Consider the following 24,282-nt stretch of genomic DNA (forward strand, 5'->3'; position numbering starts at 1 on the left):
AAATATCTGATCACCTGCTGATTTTGCCCACTGACAAAGGTTTATTTGAACAGTGAGAGACAGAATAACAGTTTAAAAAAATCCAGAAAAACTTGCATTTTAATGAGTGAAATAAGCATTTGATCCCCTATCAATCAGCAAGATTTCTGGCTCCCAGGTGTCTTTTATACAGGTAACAAACTAAGATTAGGAGCACTCCCTTTAGGAGAGTGCTCCTAATCTCAGTTTGTTACCTGTATAAAAGACACCTGTCCACAGAAGCAATCAATCAATCAGACCTCACTCTTCACCATAGCCAAGACCAAAGAGATGTCCAAGGATGTCAGGGACAAGATTGTAGACCTACACAAGGCTGGAATGGGGTACAAGACCATCACCAAGCATCTTGGTGAGAAGGTGACAACAAAATAACTGTCAATCTCCCTCGGTCTGGGGCTCAATGCAAGATCTCACCTTGTGTTTCAAAAAATCATGAGAATGGTGAGGAATCAGCCCAGAACTACATGGGAGGATCTTGTCAATAATCTCAAGGCAGCTGGGACCATAGTCACCAAGAAAACAATTGGTAACACACTATGCCTTGAAGGACCCCCTGCTCATCTGAATGATTTAGAGGAGAATGCTGCCTATGACCCCAAGAACACTATCCCCGCCATCATACATGGAGGTGGAAACATTATGCTTTGTGGGACAGGACAACTGCACTGCATCAAAGGGATGATGGAAGGGGCCATGTTCCGTCAAATCTTGGGTGAGAACTATTGAAAATGGGTCGTGGATGGGTATTCCAGCATGACAATGAACCAAAACACACGGCCAAGGCAACAAAGGAGTGGCTCAAGAAGAAGCACATTAAGGTCCTGGAGTACCCTAGCCAGTCTCCAGACCTTAATCCCATTGAAAATCTGTGGAGGGAGCTGAAGGTTCGATTTGCCAAATGTCACCCTCAAAACCTTAATGACTTGGAGAGGATCTGCAAAGAGAAATGGGACAAAATCCCTTCTGAGATGTGTGCAAACCTAGTGGCCAACTACAAAAAAACGTCTGACCTCTGCGATTGCAAAACAAGGGTTTTGCCACAAAGTACTAAGTCATGTTTTGTGAAGGGGTCAAATACTTATTTCACTCATTAAAATGCAAATCAATTACTAACTGTTTTGAAATGCTTTTTTTTCTGGATTTTTTGTTGTTATTCTGTCTCTCACTGTTCAGATAAACCTAGCACTAAAATTATAAACAGATAATTTCTTTGTCAGTGGGCAAACAAAATCATCAGGGGATCAAATAATTTCCCCCTCACTGTATTTGAAGACCCTCCTATATGCAGGGTTTCCGCGGGGTCTTAAAAAGTCTTAAAATGTCTAAAATTTAAAAATCAAAATTTTAGGCCTTAAAAAGTCTTAAATTCGCTGTTCTAGGTCTTAAATAATTTTACACAGGTCTTATTTTTCCGATGTCCATGTAACGCTACCTCTAATGCTCATTTAAATTCTCTTTTTGTTGTTTCCGTGGTGTTGTAGTTCTTTATTTCACTATTCCAAATATAATTTGCTGTATTTAAACTACAAATGAGACCAACATGCAATAGCCAATCAGTATTCTGTTATTGGCGCGAGTCTCTCTCGGATTGTACCGCAGAAGTAAAATGGATTTAACTTTTTAGCTATGAGGAAGTGCAAGTTTAGCGATACTTAGCTTGAAAAAAACTGAATATAGGGGCTTGGCTAAGGCCAGTTGCTAACAACTGTAGATTTTTTTTCTCCCTCTGTGGAAGTTACTGCGTCTTCAGAATCGCAGTAGCAGAATACAGGTCAAACTACCTTTTTCTGTATATAATGTTCTCAATAATAATAAGAAATATAGGTCGAGCTAGCTGACCTCCAGCCTTCGAAATACTTTTGAAATGTTTTTTTTTTTACTTGCCCGACCGAACAAACCCCATGATTAAAACTGAAGTGACAAAAACAACTAGCGAAGCATCGAAAGGCAAGAAAGATTCATATTTTAATACATTCAACGTAAACAGAAATTGATAATGGATAGTGTATTTATGGTCTATTTGTGACACTTTAAAACAAATGAATGTAACAGCACTCTAAAGAAACACACTGAGGTAAACATTTAAAATGTATAGTTTATTTATAACATGATATAGTTCAGTAATATACCAAGTGAGCTTTTTGCTGAAAATTCTCACAATTACAAACGTGACATTAATTTTAGCTCAATAAAAAAGTAGTTAGTCAAGTAGTTACTTACATATTAGACAATATGCAACATTAGCAGAAGCATTCTCCTAGCAACATTTTGCTATGATTCAGCGTTTTGCTCGAATCAGTTGAAATAACTCGCTCATGAAGTGACTTACCGCCACCTGCTGGTAGTTTAGTGTGTTTAAAAGTATGCCTCCACACCCAACATTTGTAATGTTTATAAATCAATAAATGTATTTAAAACATTAATCTCACTTTTAATTTTGCAGTGTAAATTATGTAATCTCACTGCTAACAGCCATTTAGAATTTATCGATAAATTCATAAAATAAATTTCAAAGGTGATGCATACATTTCAAAAGTAAAAAAAAGGCCTTATAAAGGTAAATCAAATATGCAGATTTAAGATGTAAAAGCTAATAGAGCACTGATGAAAATATTGCTTCAGAATTTTTTTTTTTTACATCAGATATTTCTAGTGGTACTTTTATGGGGATTTTTTGTGTGGAATAGTATCTGCTGATATGAAAAGTTCACTGTATATCGTAGTAATAAATTTAATTTATGACAGCCATGAAATTGTGTTTACTTTTTACATTAAACACATTAAATATTACATATATGCATGTAATATAATATCTATTTCCATTACAGGTTTCGGTCTTAAATTTCATATAAGGTGGTATTAAAAAGGTCTTAAAAAGTCTTAAATTTCACTTGTTCATATCTGCAGACACCCTGTATATGAGCTGGTATGAACCTCTGGGAATTCTGTTGTGATAGAAATAAATGTGATGTCAGTTGTACATTTTCATTTTAATTTTGTAAATTAGTTAAGTTAGTGGGCCCCAGACTCATGCTTGACTGGTCCTGTTTACACCTGTTAATATGTTAATATGTCTAAGGCGATGCGATAAAAGGTGGCTTCATGTCTTTCTTTTTTCAATAAAAAAATTAATGTTTTTGAGGAAAATATCCCAGGATTATTTTTTCTCCATATAGTGGACTTCAATGGGACTTTAATGGGTTGAAGGTCCAAATTCCAAATTTAATACAGCTTCAAAGGGCTTTACACGAATAAGGGTCTTGTCTAGTGAAACGATCGATCATTTTATTTAAAAAAATTAAAATGTGTGTATTTTTTAACCACAAATGTTCATCTTGCACTAGCTCTGCGACGCGCGTCTACGCTTACACATATATATTTTTTTTGACCGATTGTTTCACTAGATAAGACCCTAATTCCTTGGCTAGGATCATGTAGACCCATTTGAAGATGCATTGAAACTTCCATTTGGGACTTTCAACCCATTGATCCCCATTGAAATCCACCATAAAAAAATCCTGCAATGTTTTCACAAAAACCTGAATTTCTTTTCGACTAAGGAAAGAAAGACATGAACATCTCAGAAATTACCAGGAAATTTTAATAAAGGAATAAACTAATCCTTTAAGCATTAGTGTTTTTAACTTATATGTTGACTATGAGTGGAGGGAATACATCAGAGAAATTTCATTAAACCTCATTGCAAGTTCTGATATAGACTGTAGTTTTCTGACTTATACAACAGCACCATCTAGTGCTCATTGTTGATTTCAAATCAATTCAGCTTTCTGTGAATTTGCTTAAAGCTCTTGAAATATTTTTTGTACTTTCTAATCATATTTATCAAAACGTTCTCCTGTTTTGCCTTTCAGTTGCGTTCCTTTCTTCAAATTAGGAAGTACAGTCTGGATTTAGCATCACTCATCCTATTTTCTTACCAGCTCAGCACAGCTCTTGCCTATCTGGAGAGCAAACGCTTTGTACACAGGTACGTCTCCACATCATCAAGGCCATCATAATTGATAATAAACAGCACCCACTTCCTGTTGAACCCATCTAGTAGCACTTCTGCATGCATATTTATTATGGAAATAAGGTCAAAAGAACAGCTCTTACAGATGTCTACTCAGCATATTCTAAAGCAAAGTCTCTCTTTTTTCAGGGACATTGCAGCACGGAATGTTCTGGTGTCCTCAGCGGACTGTGTGAAGCTGGGAGATTTTGGTTTGTCTAGATACATGGAGGACAGCTCTTATTATAAAGGTATTAATTTATCTTCTTCAATACAGATCAGAAAGCCCACACACAAACTTGCCTGCTTCTAAATGTGAAACATTCAGTATAATAAAGTAAATTAAATATGTGGCCCTGGACTACAACACCAGTCTTAAGTAGCATGGGTATATGGGTAATACATTGTATGGGTCAAAATGATTGATTTTTGTTTATGCTAATTAGGATATTAAGTCAAGATCTTGTTCCATGAAGATGTTTTGTAAGTTTCCTACATTAAAACTTAATTTTTAATTAGTATTATGCATTGCTACGAACTTCATTTGGACAACTTTAAAGTAATTTTCTCTCTAATTTTTTTTTTTTTTTTTTTTTTTTTTTTTGCACCCTCAGATTTCAGGTATTCAAATAGTTGCATCTCGACCAAAGAGTATCATATCCTAACAAGCCATACATCAATTGGAAGCTTATTTATTTCAATAAAAAATACCCTTATAACTAGTTTTGTTGGCCAGGGTCACAAATGAAAATAAAACTATTTGGATGATGTCGAGTTACTTTCACAGACTTTTTTTGTCAGCAGATGAACAACAAAAGAATTGACAGCAAATCTAAATCCTTCCTACTTTAAAGTGTGCTACAATTATGTTCACAAACCATAATTTCGCTTAAAATAAAAAGGTGTTTTCCACTGGTGTGAATGCTAATATAGTTCAATTATCGTAAATTAATTATAGAATTATAATATTAATTATACTATAATTTAATTATCGTAAATGAGCCTTTACACCTGACTGAATGTACATTTCTCCACTCTTCACAGTCTCTTTTTCTCTCTCTTCACAGCCTCTAAAGGAAAACTACCTATTAAATGGATGGCGCCAGAGTCAATAAACTTCAGACGTTTTACCTCAGCCAGTGACGTGTGGATGTTTGGTAAGAGAGTGTGTGTGTTTTACTGGTGTGAATTCCTCTGTCAGAATCAGAAACTCAACATCCTGTGCATGTTCAGACAGTGAAAAGGTACCATTAGCGTTACGCACGCAGCAAATTTGGGATGTCTAAACTATTTCGAAAATGTGTGTAAAGAGAGCCTTTAGTGGAGTAGACTGAATTTTTCCATCCTGTGTGTGTGGTGACAGATTTATTAATAGTGTAGATTGGAAAATGACAAAGTTGAGTTTCATCAGAGGTGGAATGTTGCAGTTGTCATCATGTGTATCTAACCTAAACGTCATGTGTTTTAGGTGTGTGTATGTGGGAGATACTAATGTACGGAGTGAAGCCGTTTCAAGGTGTGAAGAATAACGATGTGATAGGGCGAATTGAAAATGGCGAGCGTCTAGCTATGCCGCCCAACTGCCCACCAACCCTCTACAGCCTGATGACCAAGTGCTGGGCATATGACCCCAGCAAACGACCCCGATTCACCGAGCTCAAAGGCCAACTAAGGTCAGTCACCAAGACTTTGTTGAGCTCTGCACAAATTCTGCCCCACTCTCTGAGAAGAATTTGAATTTTAAAGGTCATGGTTTGATTTATTTGTTTTTTGCATATGTAAAACTTTTTCCAATTCCACATAGGCCGTCTGTGGTTGTCACAACATTTACATTCACCCTTCTGGGGCAAGCTGCATAAACATAGCCACATTAGATGAATAACTTTTTAAGAGTAGTCTAAGCTTATGCATCAATCCCCTGGTTTAGAGTTTCATGACCACAGTAAATGAATCTCCCTAACAGCAGTAGAGGGCGCTGTAATGCTGCAGTGATTGTGTTTAAAGATTGCTGGTCATAAAACATAGCCTTGTACAATAGATAGAGATTTAGTACAGCATGCACCCATACAGTACTTGATTGAGTTCAATGGAAAGGACTGAGATTATGACTGAGATCTGTAAAGCATTTTACAGGCATTCGACAGCATATCTGTGGTTTGCTTCCAAGTCATTTAATAATTTGGTTTAGGGCCAATACTTTTGTGTATATTATAAAGGTTCTGTACATTCACCATGGTTGTGTCTGTTTCATGTCAGTTGAAGAAGAGCTTCATGTGAAGTCAAGCTGATGCACACTAATAAGATTTAAATCAGAAGGTGAAATATGTGACCCTGGACCACAAAACCAGTCTTAAGTAGCACGGGTATATTTGTAGTTTTTTCATTTATGCAAAAAATCATTAGGATATTAAGTAGATGATGTTCCATAAAGATATTTTGTAAACTTCCCGCCATAAATATATCAAAACTTAATTTTTGATCAGTAATATCCATTGCTAAGAACTTAATTTTGATTACTTTAAAGGTGATTTTCTTAATGTTTCGATTTTTTATTTGCACCGTCAGAGTCCAGATTTTTTTAAATAGTTGTATCTCGGCCAAATATTGTTCTATCCTAACAAACCATATGACAATGGGAAGCTTATTTATTCTGCTTTCAAATGTATGAATCACAATTAAAAAAAAAAAAATACCCTTATGACTGGTTTTGTGGTCCAGGGTCACATATTTTCTTTACTCTTTACTAGTTGCTGTCGATTTGGTTTATATTTATGTCGTACATTCTATTAATCACAAATATTTTTATATATTTATATTTTAAATATCTCTATTTTATAATGCAACTTGTAGTTGGAAATTTAATAAAATAAAGTATGTTTTGTTTGTTTATTTATTTGGGGGGAAAACATGCTTAGTTTTATTAATTATTTATTAAACTGATCAACAGTGACAGTAAAACATTTAGAATGTTACAAATGTTCTATTCTGACTTCTAATAAATGCTGTTGTTTTAAACAGAAAACAGTTATTTTAAATTGTAATAATGGTCAAACATTATTATACATCAATAAATCTTAGTGACCCTAAACTTTTGAATAGTACTAGTGAGTCTGAAAGTATAAACACTTAGAAAGGCATTTTAGTGGAAGTTTATTCCTGTTAAGCCTTGATTCACCCTTTGCATGTCTATGACACTTCTTGTCAGAACCTGATTTCATAATTGCAATATCCACTATGAAAAAAAAAATCATACTCTTTATTTATACTCGGTTGTTTATCTTTTTCTGACCCTTTTAGGCATGCACACATATACTGTTTTTTATTTTTTTTGTGAGGACATTCTATAGACATAATGCTTTTTAAACTGTACAAACTGTATTTTCTATAACCTTACCCTAAACCTACTCCTAACAGAAAACTGCTATTTTAGACCTTTCAACTATTTTCAAAACAAATTCTGTATGATTTATAAGCTTGTTTCCTCACATGGTCCAAAAAAGGTCACAAGGTCAAAATTTACCAGTATTACTATAATTGTGGGGACATTTGGTCCTTATAAAGGTAGAGAATACCCACAAACACTCCCTGTGTCCTTCATGATGCAATAGTATTGAATTCCCAAATGTCTGTTCGTGTCCACACATGCAGTCAGTTCCCGTAAACACTAATGGAGATGGGAAAAAAAGAGCTGTACTCTGACAGGCCATCAAACACCTGAATCCCTAATAATCCGAGGAATCTTGTCTGCCTTCAGCAAAAACATCCAAGATTTCTGTTTGCTAAAAACAGATTTGACAGCGCTAGATGTTTCCAGGATCTCAAGTTACAGATGTCCTAGATATCCAGATTGAGACGGATATGTCATGTCGCATCTTGAGTTTAAAATTAATTCCTTTTTAGGTATCTTGGATGGAGTGACATTTTTTAAAATGCGTATTGGAAAATACAGAGCCCTTTCCCTACCCTCATTAAATTCACAGTACGTTAAATTGTAGAACGTTTGTTTCTAGGAGACCCTGTAAATATTTACACTGTTAACAGCATTTATAAGCCAAATTACTAGTGCTAAAGGTGTCTGAGCAGAGGTTTAGTCAATATCCTGTGGTGCTTGATAAGGAAACTATAGAGCGTCTCATTTGTGATGGCCGATCAGCTGTTTTAGCAGAACATAAATGAAGTTTATGCAACTTCTTTAGAAGTATTTCTTAAGGTTATTACATCAGTGAACAGTGGGAAGAAGTAAGGGTTATGAAGTGTAATAAAGTCACAGGGGTTTGACACACAGGATTAAACTCTATTAAGTCCATTGTCTGTTCCTCAGAAATCTTTGTCAGCGGTTGTAGAAAAAGTCTAGTCCAAACAACTTGAGAAATTTAATCATTATGTTTGTCTTCCCACTTAATAGTTTTAGTCAAAACACTGAGACTGAAAAAGTATTTTGTTTGTGTGTTTCTGTAGCGCATAGACAGACAGAGGATGATAGACTGATGTGATCTGTGTGAGGCTCTATGATTTTTCGCTATGCAAAAAATGCGGGTGGAATCGCAGAATCCAGCCATAAAATGGAATTTACTGTATAACACGGAATGTCATACAATGTATAAAATAGTAGATGAAACAATCAAAAGTGGGTCAGTATAATCTAATAAAATTGCGAAATGAATTAGTGTCTGTGGATATTAAACCACAAAAAATATTTAAATATGAATCCTGCTTGTCTCTGTGTGAATGAATGGCGCTGACGCACGGTTTAGTTTTCTGCATATACTGCGCGTATAAGTGCGGTGTGACGCTCATGTTCTTGGCATCTGTTGTCTCACTAAATAAGGACATAAATGCGTAAATAACATCTCCGGAACTGCTCTAGAGTCACTTTGTGAGCATTTAACCATTTTATATGGGTAAAAACTATTGTCATATACACACACAAAAACAATGGCAACATGAAACAGTACAAGTTCTGTTCAACAGAAATATATTGCTGATGTACAGTAGAATGTACTGTATGTCTTAATGTAGCAGTAGTGGTAGTAATAATTGTTTAATTCTCATTTGATTAAAGCACAACAATGTTTTATGCCTTCAAAAATATTTTAATAAAAAAAGTAAATACAAAAATAATGCATTAAGTGTTTTATATTAATTCAATTCATTAGACATGCTTTTTGATTATTGAAAAATAATTAAATGGAATTAAATGGAATCTGGTAAATATAAAATAGATTTCATATAATAAAATGTATTTTAAAGGGCCTTAAAATGTAATTTTTGTTAAAATTTGAATGAAGTGTTGATAAATTGCTTAGGTTTCAAGTAATTAGATAAGCTTTTTGATTACTAAATTTTAATTTAACCATTAAAACAGAGTCCAGAACTGTCCAAATGAAAGGAAAGAAAACTTAATCTTGAAAAATAAAATGGAATTTGGAAAAAAATAAACCCGATTTCATTGGGCTCTACAAAGAATTATCTGTTTTTTTAACAAATTTTAAGCCTAAGCCTTGTGGCATTTTACCATTTTTTTTTTTTTTTTTTTTTTTTTTTAATTTTTAAATTTTTTATTTGTGAGGCCAGATTTATCTTTCCCTAACCTTATCAGATTAATATCAGTTTTAATGTTTTAAATAATTAAGTCCAAGCTTGTCCAAGCTTCGATTTTGTTAATATTATCAAAAATATTTAAGAATAATGTTGTTTATAAAGAGCTGTTTTTTTTTTTAAGGTAAGGTTCTTTATTTATATATTTTTGTGTATTTATTTATTTAATTTAATTAATTCATTTTTTTAAATATATTTTTTTAATAACATTTAACTCATTTATAAGGTTTATTTGTTTGGAGGGGGGACATATTTCAGTCTTGTTTCTAAACTTTTGTTTAGAAACTTTGGTAATCCTCAAAAGCTTATAAGCCTGAATTTAACACATCTTTTGGTCTTTTATGTCACATTCAGCTATTGTTTTAGTCTTTTTTGTCCCATTGCAAAAGTCATGGCTGTGTATGATGGTCTGGGTGTGGGGAAGCTCAGCAGGTCTGGATTGATCACAACAGGTGTCCCTTCTGTTTATCCTGCATCTCTCTCTCTCTCTCTCTCTCTCTCTCTCCATCCACACACTCATGGTCTCACAGAGATAATAGAGTTTCCAGAAATAGTCCCTCACTCAGTCAGCTTGCATTCTCTCACCCCCTAAGACTTACATGCTCCAGCCTTTCGCACCTCATGCGTTTCTGTAGCCACCTTTGAGCGTGAGGCTTCACTGAGGGCATGTACGAACTTCACCTATTGATACTATAAGGACAGTCCGGTGAGTTTCAAGGTCATTACTAACATTTCCATCCTTTGAGGCTTTTATTTGATCACTGAAGTCATTGCTGTGAATTTGCTGAAGGTTTATTGTGTCTATATTGGGGTCTCTCATGAGCAGACCCCACCCTAAAATCACTCTACCGTTCCAAAATTCTGGGGTTGTTATGGGTTTTCCTAAGAAACGTGTGAATGTGCACCCTAAGGAGGTTTATTATGCATGAATAGTTTGTAAATCCTTATGTAAGTCTCTTTTTATTCACAACATGTCAAAAGATAATGGATTATATATGTTAACATGATAAGAAATTCGTCATCCTCTTATTCACGCTGACAACTTACAGCTTGGCATGACGTAATTGATTGTGAAATTGTTTGAATAGTGTTTCAGGTATGAATCTGCGTTGCTTTATTTTCCCTGGAAGTCGAGTGTGTGGGATGGGATCTTACATTGACTCGTCTGTGACGATAGTGTGACTCCACCTTTCAGCCAATTGCATAAAGTTGGAAATGTCATTCTTTTGAACTCACACCCACTAGTCAGAATTAAAGCAAAGATTGAGGGAAAATTTGTCAGTTGCATTTGTATCGAAGAGATTCTGCAAGAGTGGTCACAAGCTCAAAGATCCATATTTAGATCTCCAAAGGAATTGTAGTTCTAGAAGATGTTGTTGTTTGACAGAGTTTTCCATCAATGTTTGTGCAGTACAATCCTTGCGGAAGAGAAGGCTCAGCAGGAGGAGCGCAGCCGTATGGAGATGAGGAGACAGGTCCCCGTATCTTGGGACTCAGGAGGCTCGGACGAAGCACCACCCAAAGTAAGTAACTACTCTTGGCCATTTCTTTTGTTAAACCAATGTTCAACTCACTAAGAACCCAACAAGAACATCAGTTTTAATTTGTCGGATTGTTCAGGTGTTTTTCATGTTATGTTTATGGCAGCCTGAGTTCATTTGGAACAGCAGATTTATTACCAAGGTTAACAACGTGTCACCATCTGTCACCCTAGCACATGGTGGCTAGTTAGGAGTAGAAGTATGCTTGCATTTTTTAATGGAAGTGAAAGAAGGACTTGAGCAATTTTTTCTTGTTGAAAATTTTGACTGCAATGTTTTTTGTTTATTTTTTTTTTTTTTACGAGAAAACAAGTGTTAAATGAGTGTGTGCGCATCATTTATTAAACATTTATTTAGGATAAGGTTGTTTTTTTTGTCTATCAAAGAAAATGACTATAAATGTACAGTTGAAGACAAAAGTTTACATACACCTTGCAGAATCTGTGAAATGTTAATTATTTGACGAAAATAAGAGGGAGCATACAAAATGCATGTTATTTTTTATTTAGTACTGACCTGAATAAGACATTTCACATAAAAGATGTTTTAGTTATAGTTGTTCATAAGTCCCTTTATTGTCCTGAACAGTTAAACTGTTCTTTAGGGAAATCCTTCAAGTCCTTTGGTTTTCAGCGTTTTTGTGTATTTGAATCCTTTCTAAGAAAGATTGTATGATTTTGAGGTCCATCTTTTCACACTGAGGACAACTGAGGGACTCATATGCAACTATTACAGAAGATTCAAATGCTCACTGATGCTCCAGAAAGAAAACACAATGCATTACGAGAAAACTTTAAATTTCTGAGATCTGAGTAAATTTAACTTTGTTTTCTGGGAAACATTTAAATGTTTTCTGTAGCTTCTGAAGGGTAGTACTAAATGAAAAAAATTATATTTAGGGAAAATAAGAAAAATCTTCACTCTGTTCAAAAGTTTACACCCCAGGCTCTTAATGCATCTTTTTTCCTTCTGAAGCATCAGTGGGCGTTTGAACCTTCTGTAATAGCTGCATATGTTGTCCATCAGTTGTCCTCAGTGTGAAAAGATAGACCTCAAAATCATAGTCATTGTTGGAAAGGGTTCAAATAAACAAAAATGCTGAAAAACCAAAGAATTTGTGCAACCTGAAGGATTTTTTCTGAAGAACAGTTGGACTGTCACAAAACAAAACTGTCACAAAACAAACAAACAAACAAAAAAAAAAGTCTTAAGTGTATGTAAACTTTCGAACAGAGTCATTTTTAAAAATTCTACTATTATTTTCTCTTGTGGACTATATGTAAATGTCCTATATGTGAAATATTTTATTCAGGTCAGTACTAAAAAAATAAATCCCTCTTATTTTGGTAAAATAATTAACATTTGCAGATTCTGCAGAGTGTATGTACACTTTTGACCTCAACTGTATTTCCTGCTGTGATTGATTAATTGATTATTGTGTGTGTTTATAGTTAACCAGCACTTTTCCAGGCTTTCTCTTTGTTTGTAATCTCAGCTCTCCAATACTAGGTCACGTCTTCTGTCATGTAACATCATTCTGTCTTGGATACAACACCATTCTAGTTTCCCATTTGTTGTGGTTATATAAGGTGAGGTCTGAACTACTGAGATCACCAAGGCAAATTGTTCTATTTAAGCTAATTCTTCTTTTAATACATTAAATATTTGATTTGTGACCTTGAAATTTTTCCAGATTTTTTTATTTCCATATTTTATTTTGATTTAGAATCACAGATGTTCAATGTGATCTCAGGCTTTTGGACCCCACTGTGTTACATATGCTTCCCATATGCAAAAATGCTTCTTCCCATGTGGTTCTCTGCCTTCACTTCTCTCTTCATCTGTTTGAACAAACTACGAGGTCAATAAATATCATTAGATGTGTCATAATCTTTTCATATTTCTGTTAAACTAAAGACAGATTTAGGCTTTGTTTATTACTTGAATAATTCAAAGAAATTAATTACTGATTGATCAATAAACTGTTCAATAATTCAGTCAAATTAAGCCTTTTTTGGATTAAATTGAATACAACATTAAGACTTTTAAAAAAAATTTTGAGTCCATACGTGCCAGCTTTTGAGATCTGTATGTGCTAGTGCAGAGCCCTATGATTTCCACAATGCGAAAAATGTGGACAGAATCGCGGAATTCTGTCATAAAAATGGAATTTACTGTACAGCGCGGAATGTCCCTGAATTTGCTACATTTGGGATGAATAAATCAAGAGTAGGTCAGTATGCTTGAATTCAAAACGTGATATGGACTAGTGTCTGTAAATATTACGCCGCAAAAAGACTATTTAAATATGAATCCTGCATGTTCTGCATTTCTCTCTTAGTTTATTACACACATACTGAAGTACGTGTGATGCTCACCATGTTTTTCGCCTCTGCCGCCTCAATATATGAGTAGATGAACACATAAACATAATCTCTGGAGCTGCTCTGAGAGTCACTTTATGTGCATTTTACTGTTTCTTTTGAGAAAAACGATCGTCATGAAGGTCTTCAAAGCAACCTGTTAAAATAAAAGTTTGGTTTAACTTGAACAAATTGTGACAGAAATGTATTATATATAGTACTACTACTACTAATAGGAAAATGATTATTTACATATATATTTTTAAATGGATATTTACTGGATACATTATTTACTGGAGTTTATGTATTTCTGGGAAAAAAGTAAAAAAAAAAATACTTTAAAAAAAACCAAAATTACTTAATTAGAGATGCTTTTAATTAATAAAATTAAACGAAACCATTAAAATGGAATCTAGAAAATTTATAGAAAACACTGAATTTGATTAAAAAAAATGAAACTGAATTTGAGGAGGGGGAGGGTATTCCATAGGGCCTTAAAAATCTGATTTTTGTTAAGCTTTTAATAAATTGCTGTTAAATTGCGTACGTTTCATGATTTCAATTAATTAGACATGGTTTTTGATTTATAAATTTTTTTATTTAACCATTAAAACAGGGTCTAGAAAAAATAGAATAAAAAAATCCAGACGAATTAAAACAGAAAAAACAGTTTTGAAAAAAATAAAACAGAGTTTGGGAAAAAAATTCATTTAAAATCTGTAGTCTTTCTTTTCCAGGAACAGTTTAAATGTATTGATGACTCGTTGAGTCTCATGATAGGTCCTTTCCCAACTTCCTCATTTAGAAGGAAATACACTACCATTCAAAGATTTTTTTTTTAAGAAATTATTTATGATATCTGAAATAAATTATTTCTAAGTAATATGAAATAATTTATAAATTATTCCGAAAGAATAAATTAAAATTGATCTAAAGTGACAGAAATCTTTTGTAAATGTCTTCATTATTTCACATAAATTCTTTTTATTCATCAAAGAATCCTGAAAAAAATGTATCAAAATTGCAGCAAAATACATTGCGCAGCACTACTTTTTCAACATTGTTTGTAAGAAATGGTTCTTGATAACAAATCAGCATATTAAAAATGATTTCTGAAGGATCATGTGACACTGAAAACTGGAATAATGGCTGCTGACAAGTAAATTACATTTCAAAAATACATTAAATAATTTAAAAAAAAAAAAACTTCACAGTATTATATTTTTCACTATTTTTGATCAAATAAAAGCAGCCTGTTTTTCAAAAACATAAAAAAATCTTACCAAACCTAAACATTTGAATGGAAGTGTATGTCAGTACAACTGAAGTTTTTATTTTTATGATTGATATGGTTAGTGTGCCTGCTTTTTGACAGGGTTTTAAATCCTTCCCTATCTTGTGTTCCATATATTGTGGTGATTGATGGGCTGGGCTGATCTCTTCATTGGCTCTGTGTGTGGCTTAAAGCAACTCAAACTCTTACTTTCAAACCCCCTCTGCTCCCTGTCAGACCTGCCAATCATTCTGTCCAGCTGCTGATGTCTGTTTTTGTGTTGACTGGTCACACCTGCCTTCGTGCTAATGACCAGAATGAAACTGCCTCACTAAATTTCTACCTTTGTCATCCCTTCTGTTTGTGCCATGTTTGTTCAGCTCATCTTTCATTGTGTATGTGTGTATGTGTAGCCCTCCCGCAGACGCCCCCTCCAGCACAGCTTCAGTATGGACTGTCTGTCTGCGCCCACCTCTGCTGATTCTCGCCCTCCACAGCAACCCTTTGGTTCCCAGATTGCCCTTTGCATCCGCCAGCCCAAGCCTCCTGCCTCTCCTCTGGGGCTGTGCGATAAAAGCATCATTAACCAATCACCACACATACACCAGAACACTCTTGCTAATACACAACAGCTTAGTGTACATCCCCAGCATATGTTCCCGCAAACTCAGACCCCGCTTCTGCTTCAGCCATTACCGCTGCACTGCTCCCTGCTGTTCCCTCAGGGGCCCAGAAGGACTCCCTCTGTCCCCTCCAGTGCCACCCAGCCTGCTTTCTTCGACCCCTACTATCCCTCCATGCAACAGCTGAGCCTGACCCACGTGCCCTACAGATTCTCACAGGCAGGTGTGCTAGGACTGTTAGTGGGGCATCCCAAGAGTTTTACTGTAGCTTCTTCCTTTTTACAAGTAGTTTTATTGGTGCATGCCATTTTTAGCTGCAGATTAGATGTAATAGAGGTTTAAAAAAAATACTAAGTATACCCAATATGTAATAGAGTGCAATAGGCCCTGCTCACTTTTGCAGCAACCTTTGTTCTAGAAGTAATTTTTTCTTATTTTTTCCAATGGGAATTTTAAAGGGATAGTTCACCCAAAAAATGAAAATTCTGTCATTAATTACTTACCATAATTTCAATTCCTGTAATACCTTGGTATACCTTCGGAACACAAATGAAGATATTTTTGATGAAATCTGAGAGCTTTCTGACATGTTCCAGGCCCAAAAAAGGTAGTGAGGACATTATAAAATAGTTCATGTGATATCAGTGGTTTAACCATAATTTTATGAAGCTACGAGAATATTTTTTATCCACAAAGAAAACAAAAATAGCTTTATTCAGCAATTTCTTCTCTTCCATGTCAGTCTCTGCTGTGCATTCAGGAGAGTATGCAGGGTCAGAACGCTCTTGGATTTCATCAAAAATATCTTATTTTGTGTTCAGAAGATAAACGAAGGTCTTACGGGTTCAGAACAACATGAGGATTGATAATTATTAACAAAATGTTCATTTTGGGTCGACCAAACCTTTAATTAGTTCGAAAGCATAAAGAAATTGACTCTACGTCATTCGCTGTGCTTTATTGGAGTGGGCCGTTCTCTGATTGGTTGAGATTTTTTCACAGAATAATGGATAATGTAGTTTTTTACCATGTTTCCTTTTTAAACAATTATATGTTTAAATAATGAGAACTGGCGGCTTAAACAGAAGCTTATTTTATCAGTTAATAACCTTGGAGCTCACAGTAGGTCTGTGTTTTAAGGTTTATAGGTTATTGTTAAAATAATCAGTTGCCCTGTGGCGAAAGTTAATGGGAATTTTTATTTCCCGAAACGGACTGTTGCACTCTATTGAAAATATGAAGGATTAAATTCACATTGGAGGAAATGTAGAGTCAGATTTATGTGTATACAGTACATGTAGGACAAAACCCAACTACAATTACATTATCTAATGTAGGCCTGTTAGTCGAACTTTGCCAAAAACATGTAAAAAGCATTTTAAAAAGACAAATTATTGCTAGAGTCTGACTAAAATGTAACTTTAATACAGTAAAACTTTAATACATTTTACTGACTCAACCACTGACTTTAAATTACCATGGTACCTTTTAGGCTTCAATGTAGTTCTTATTTTAGAGCCATTTTAGAATATTACAGTCATGATCAAAGGTGATTTTAGGCTAAAACCAAGTTAACAAACTGCTACAGTAGCTTCAGATAATCTTCCATATAAAACTCTTTGGGAAAACTGCATGTTGCCTCTTCAGTGCATGTAAACTAAACTGTGTGCCAGACCTTTATTTAACATATATATTAAAATTGAAATGAAGCTTTAACCTGTTAAAGACGTGTGTGGTTTTGTGAATCTCAAGTTTAATATAGCTTTATTTGCAGACAAAATAGTTGTAAAAAAGGCTCTAAACTCCATCCGCATCCCCAAAGCATAATTCTTAACAAAAGGGAAATTGGCTCTTAAAGCAGATTGGTGATAAATATCTTTTTTTTGATTAATCGCATCTAAAATAAATGTTTTTGTGACATAATATATATGCACGTACTGTGTATATTTATTATGTGTATATATAAATACACACACATGCATGTATATATTTAAGAAAAATGTTGTTTATATATTAAATATATTTATATATGATATAAATTATATGAATATTAATATATACATGTAAATGTTTCAAAACATATGCTATGTGTGTGTGTCTTTTATCCATACATAATAAATATACACAGAACACACATATAAAAACAAAAACTTTTTTTGAATGTGATTAATCGTTGCCTAGCACAGTTTTTTTTTTTTTGCGTTCGATAGTCCTTCCCATCACACTCATGCCAGCATTCATGTGGGTTTTTTCCTCATTTAACCCTTACCTCTCCACTTAGTATATGTAACTGTATGTTGTCACCCACTTTTCTCCTTCTGTTTCCTCCTTTGCTCGTCTGGAGCTGTGGTCAGTCGACTCTCTCTATGAACGGGTTTATAAGGTAGATCAGACCGTCTGCTGTTTTCCCGTCCACAGCTGAGCACGGAGTATCCCAACCAATCGGATGAGGACCGTCTCCAGTCAATCAGCATTCATTATTCAACCCCCCTCCCTCGAATATATAATACCCGTCCATGTACTGTAAAACTATAATAACATTTCAGAAATAACATGTGCATTTTGGTAACATTTAACTAACTGCTTGCATTTTACGTTTGACTGTTTTAATTTTTTCCCTTTCAACAGCCTGAAATCTTCATCCACACAAAATGCACAAGAATTTTGTGTGCGTCTGGTGGACTGATTTTAACAGCATCTCCTAACATTAACCTGATTGGTCAAGATGTGCTAGTATATTGACATGTTGTGTTGTGTGTGTGATTACAGCCCAGTCGACCTGGTTATCCAAGTCCCCGTTCCAGTGAAGGGTTCTACCCTAGTCCTCAGCACATGGGCCAGCACAATCATTACCAGGTACAGTGCTTGATCTTCCTAGAGCTGGCCTCCTGGCCAAACTAATCAATTGATGGAGAAGGGCTTTGGTTAGAGTGCTGACCAAGATCCTGATGGTCACTCTTTTTGAGCTCCATAATCATTTATGGAGATAGGAGTAACCTACAGAAGCACAGAAATCACTGCAATACTCCACTGATCTTGGCTTAATGGTGGTGTGGCAAGACCTAATACTCTCCTCAATGAAGACACATGAAAGCCCAGTTGGAATTTGCAAAAAAGCACCTAAAGGACCCTCAGACTGTGAGAAACAAGATTTTCTGGTCTGATGTGCATCATGTATGGAGGAAAGCATGCACTGTTTGTCACCTGGAGAGTACCATCCAAAAAGTAAAGTGCTGTGGGGCTGTTTCTCCGTGGCAGGGACTGAGGGACTCATCAGCAGTGTTGTTTTTGACAACCATCTTAGATTTAGTCTTAGTCTTTTGGACTAAAATGCTTATTAGTTTTAGTCTAATTTTAGTCACTTCTATATGTGATAGTTTTAGTCCAATTTAAGTCGACGAAAAGTCAAAAAGGTTTTAGTCTAGTTTTAGTCAAAAAAAGGGGAAAAGGTCGTCTTTTAACAAATTATTGTAGGTCAGTAAGTATTTTGCTGTTGGGTAGTGTCACTTATAAGTTGTGAAAATAGCAGATCTATAGTTCAACACAATGTGAGCTTCTGGATCGACTATTTTCACCAATAATTACAATAATGAAGGAATGGTTTTAGACATAAAAAACATATTTGAAATACACCCATAGGTCCTCTCGCCGTTTGCGACCACCCATCATGGTTAATTGTCTGTCTGTCTGAGTGCCAACAATGTGACGTGTTGAGCGCTGCACAGCAGGTGGTGGGCGTAACCAAACATGGATAGAATGCTAAAACGGCTTGCCATACTAGTATGGCAAAGAGTATTTAATGCTAATATGGCTTGCCATAGCGGCAGATACTTTTTAGGTTGTAATTGGCATGCACAATAAGCAGAAATGTCATGCATTTTAAACGCCTGACGGACCACCCACTAACATTTTCGTCTATTCTCGTCTCGTCAACTCACACACGTCTCGTCATGTTTTAGTCATCAACGAGCCATTTTTACCTCGTCATCGTCTCGTTATCGTCATGAAAAAAAGTGGCGTCAACGAAATGATTTCGTCATCGTTGACGAAAACAACACTGCTCATCAGAGTTGAAGAAAAGCTCAACACAGCAAAATATAGAGATAGCTTTAATGAAAACCCAGTCCAGAGCATTCAGATCCTCAGACTGGGCAGAAGGTTCTCCTTCCAACAGGGCAATGACCCTAAACACACAGAATGAGTGGCCCATTTCTGGAGAAACCTAAATCTAAGTACTGAGTTAAGGCTATGAATACTTTTGCAAGACACTGTAGTTGAATTGCAGGTGGTTAGTGAATAAAACTCTAGTGAAATAACCCCTGAATGTTTATAAAAATTATAAGTTTGCTTTATATGTGTTTTTGGCATGGTGTAGATGGCAGGGCACTCTGGCCCACACGGCTTACTTCCCGTGCCAGGTGGGATGTACCCTCCCCAGGCCGCAGGGACTGGACTTGATCTCCATGACGGCTGGAACCATCGCAGGGCTGCTCAGGATCACATGTGGAATCCCAGCATGGAGGTTAGAAATCTGCAGGTTTTCTGAATGCTGACATCCAAGCTCTGCTTTAAAACCGAATGAGCTGCCAACATAAACAGCATTTTTAGGCATCTCAAAGATGCTCCCAATGTGAAGACTGTTTTAAACATTAATAACAAATGTTTGAGGCCTTTTAAGGTAGCTCTTTTTGGCCAAAGGCTGCACCAAGTGCATTCTTCAGAATGACAGCAAATCATGCTGATGTCTTTATGCACTTCTCATGGTCTGCATGACCTGAAAGGAGTTGCTGCCATAAAGAACATCTCAAATAAGTCACTTTTTGAGGTTTTATTTTGGCTTCCATTTATTTATGCCATGTAGTAACAAAACTAGACTGTCTGTTTGTTTTTAGTTTTCATATCTTTATCATCACTTTTATCATGTTTAGTATCATATGTTGATAACTTGTGTTTGTTTCAGGATGGTGTGCGTGGTGGTCTGTCTCATCTGATGGAGGAGCAGTTGTTACTGCAGCAGCAGCAGATGGAGGATGATCAGCGCTGGTTGGAGCAGGAGGAAAGACTACTGGTACTGATTCCACTTACATTTTCCATCTTTTCCTCACATTTATCTGCTCCTCTTTGTTGCCTAACCCTCTTATCCCTGTTTTTCTGCTTAGCTATATTATGTGGTTGTTAATTTCTAAATTCAGATCCATTCACTTTCGAAAGAGCTATCCATTTTAGAATTTCAACATTTGTTTGTATTTATTTTAAAATGCACGTATAGTGATGGGTGAAGTGGTGATTTTCAAAACTCAGAATCAGTTAAACTATTGTGTCGCAAAATTATTCACTGTTTCTAAGCATTCCAATTCGATCGCAAATCATTTCGATTCAGATCGGGACTTAATATCGCAACTTATTTGAGTTAGATCAGGACTTTGGAGCGGGTTCGCATATCATTTGATTTAGATCGGAACTTCACATATTCGTTAATCATTTGATTCAGGTAGTTACTTTGAAGTGCGTACTGTGAATTATTTGATTTAGATCGGATCTTTGGAGCGGGTTCGCAAATCATTTCGCGAAATGAATGATTCACGATTTGCGCTCCGAGACCTGACCTGAAATGATGGTTCACGAATCGTTATTCAGATCGGGTCTTCGGAGCATGGATCACAAATGATTTGATTTAGATTGAAACTTCGGAGCGGGTTTGTGAAGAACCTGAAATGTTCATGAATCATTATTCAGATCGAGACTTCGGAGCGTGGATTGTGGATCATTTGATTTAGATTGGAACTTCGGAGCGGGTTTGCAAATCTTTTGATTCAGATCAGAACTGATTCAGATCCTGATCTGAAATGATGGTTCACAAATCATTATTCAGATGGGGACTTCGGAGCATGAATCGTGAATCATGAATCATTTGATTTAGATCGGTACTTTGGAGCAGGTAAGCAAATCTTTTTTATTCAGATCGGAACTGATTCAGATCCTGACCTGAAATGATGGTTCACAAATTATTTTTCAGATTGTGACTTTCGGAGCGTGGATCGTGATTCATTTGATTTAGATCGGAACTTCAGAGCACGTTCTGGGATCTTTTGATTTAGATCGAAACTGATTCAGATTCTGATCTGCAATGATGGTTCTTGAATCATTATTCAGATCAAGACTTCGGAGTGCGGAGTGCAAATCATTTGATTTAAATCGGAACTTCGGAGCGGGTTCGCAAATCTTTTGATTCAGATCGGAGCTGATTCAGATCTTGACCTAAAATAATGGTTTACGAAGCATTATTCAAATTGGAACTTCAGAGCGTGGATCGCTAATTAATTATTTACTATTAATTATTAAACAGTAGAAAACATCAAATCATTAGGAAAGTACAGTTATAAAAACAAAACAAAGAAATATAGTAAGAAAGTCCTGAAATTTAATTTGACAGTATCTGTACGAATCCTGTAAATTCTTCCTACAAACATTTTAGTCGAGAACCATGATGATGTTTATTTATAGCCGCAATTTACATGTTTGTTTGAGAATAAGTGTTGCGGTTTCCTGCTCCATTTATTTGTAAACAGTTTTGAGAGTCCCTCACAATTTCACAACATCAGCTCTATTGCTTTCATTTATTGCAGATAATTTATGTTGTTGAAGAATTACAGTAAGAATATGAATTAGAAGGCATTGCACTTCTGTGAGCGAGCGTGTTATTATTGCAGTGAAATGTGTGCATATGTTATGTTATTATGCACATAAGTTTGTCTGAGAATATTTGTGTGCGTTTGTGGTATGCCAAGTTTTGGCTTACAGTCTCCGTCATTTGTATCTTCACTGTGTCATTATGTTCAGTCTGTCTCAGAGAAAAAACTCACACAGCTTCCTGTACCAACTAAAAAGGGCATTCAGAGCTCTACCACAGCAAACAACACTCATTCTTCTGCTTAAACTATTACTTTTCCTCGCAAACAACTTCTGGTGAAATGAAATGTCAGCTCTTATAGGAATAGTTCATCCTAAAATGATTTGCTCATCCTCAAACCTCATGTTTTTCTAAACATGTAAACTGTTTTAGTCAGTGGGGCACGAAAGGGATATTTTTGATTTTCCATTTCCTTTGTTTCAAATGCTACACTACTTTTCCTGGTCAAAAAAGTGTGACCTTTTTTCAAGGTTCAAGACAGATAAAAAGTATTTCCATGCCCATTAAAGTTTTTTTAGATGCTGCGAGTGGATAAATCAGTTTTTGATCCCGGCCGTTTGATACAGGTGCAGTTTTCAGGAATTCCTCAGTAATGAAGGGCTCTTGTTGGCACTGAGGCATGAGACGGGTAAACTCAACCTGACCTGTATCTGCTGAAAGTTAAATTACTGATCAGAGGAAGTTTTCATCTCTTCACAGATGTTATACGTAAACGTGCATGAGGGATAATGGGAGGGGAAGAGAGGAAAGAGAGAAAACACTGAGCTAGGGAATGAGAGAAAGAAGGAGGAGAGCAGAACAGGGCTTGGCTTCGCTGAGTTGAGGCTCGTCGGCTGTGAGTGAGTCAGTGTGTGCGTTTAATATGTCTCACATTCGGGAGACGAGTCACTTCACACACACACTCTGACTTATCCCACACACACACACACGGTTGCTTAATGGAGATCCACTCCTTGCTGTGCTCCATGCTTAAGAAACCCCAGAGAGAAACGCTCACAGGAAAAGACGGAAAGATGCAGGTCTTCAAATCCTGCTTCGGAAAACTGGTACAGTAAACTTGGAAGATTGGGAAGGGGAGGGTGCCATTTTTGTAAAGCTTAATGTGTGTAGGTTATGTCGTTTTTAGTTCAACTTTATGGGATCTTGAACTGTCATTGACTGTAAATAATTATATGGCTGCTTTATCGTTGTCATTTTAAGTGAAATGTGAAATGATTGACAATGTGAGAAAGTATTGATCACTTTTCCTACTTTTTGTGCCATTTAAATATCAAATGTGTTCTGACTGGCTGCTACTGGGTGTGCAGCATTGTCATTTTCACTGTGGAAATGCAAATTGCTTCTCGCTGGAATTATGTTGAGTCGCTCCAGATCAGGACGGGGTGCGAATTAGCACAATAGATATGACAGACAATCAATTTGTCGAATGAGGTGTCAGGTTTGACCTTTCTCCCTCTGTGTGTGTGTGTGTGTGTGTGTGTGTGTGTGTGGCAGAAGCCTGATGGGAGAAGTTCCAGAGGCAGCCTTGACCGTGATGATGGAAGCCTTCAGGGACCAGTAAGTTTCTCTTCATTTTCTTTCTATTTGTTGAAATACACTACTTTTCGATATGTATGCTACCAGTCAAAAGTTTTTTGGACATTAAGATTTTCAATGTTTTTTGAAGAAGTCACCAAGCCTGCATTTATATGATCCAAGTACAGCAAAAACAGTAAATTGAAATATTTTTGCTGTTTAAAATAACTTTTTTTTTTATTTGAATGTATTATAAAATGTAATTTATTTCTGTGATTTCAAACCAAATTTTTAGTGTCATTACTCCAGTCACATGATTCTTCAGAAATCATTCTAATATTCTGATTTGCTGCTAAAAAAAATCATTATTATTATGATTATTATTATTATTATTATTATTATTATTATTATTATGTTAAAAACAGCAGAGTAGATTTTCTTTTAGGTTTCTTTGATGAATATAAAGTTGGGAAAACAGCGTTTATCTGATATATTAATATTTTGTAACATTATAAATGTCTTTATCATGACATTTGATCCATTTAAAGCATCCTTGCTAAATAAAAAATATTAATTCCTATAACAGCAAGCTTTTAAATTATATAGTCTGTAATGTTACAAAAGTAG

The 24,282-nt window shown here is 35.5% G+C and overlaps 1 protein-coding gene across 7 annotated transcripts in view; it reads left to right on the forward strand.

The window, feature by feature from the left end:
* Positions 1–24,282, forward strand: part of ptk2ab (protein tyrosine kinase 2ab) — an 83,228-nt gene that overhangs the window by 49,684 nt on the left and 9,262 nt on the right. For 6 of the 7 annotated variants that reach the window (XM_073847003.1, XM_073846998.1, XM_073846999.1 and 3 more), the window contains 9 exons: positions 3,912–4,027; positions 4,202–4,302; positions 5,119–5,208; positions 5,520–5,724; positions 11,061–11,172; positions 18,219–18,305; positions 19,825–19,971; positions 20,410–20,517; positions 23,635–23,697. In XM_073847003.1, coding sequence (XP_073703104.1) covers positions 3,912–4,027; positions 4,202–4,302; positions 5,119–5,208; positions 5,520–5,724; positions 11,061–11,172; positions 18,219–18,305; positions 19,825–19,971; positions 20,410–20,517; positions 23,635–23,697 — 1,029 coding nt within the window. Of the gene's footprint in view, positions 1–3,911; positions 4,028–4,201; positions 4,303–5,118; positions 5,209–5,519; positions 5,725–11,060; positions 11,173–15,551; positions 15,669–18,218; positions 18,306–19,824; positions 19,972–20,409; positions 20,518–23,634; positions 23,698–24,282 lie in introns of all 7 variants that reach the window. The other variant, XM_073847005.1, reaches the window with a different exon arrangement.

The sequence above is a fragment of the Garra rufa genome, chromosome 9, assembly GCF_049309525.1.
Source record: "Garra rufa chromosome 9, GarRuf1.0, whole genome shotgun sequence".
Lineage (NCBI taxonomy): Eukaryota > Metazoa > Chordata > Actinopteri > Cypriniformes > Cyprinidae > Garra > Garra rufa.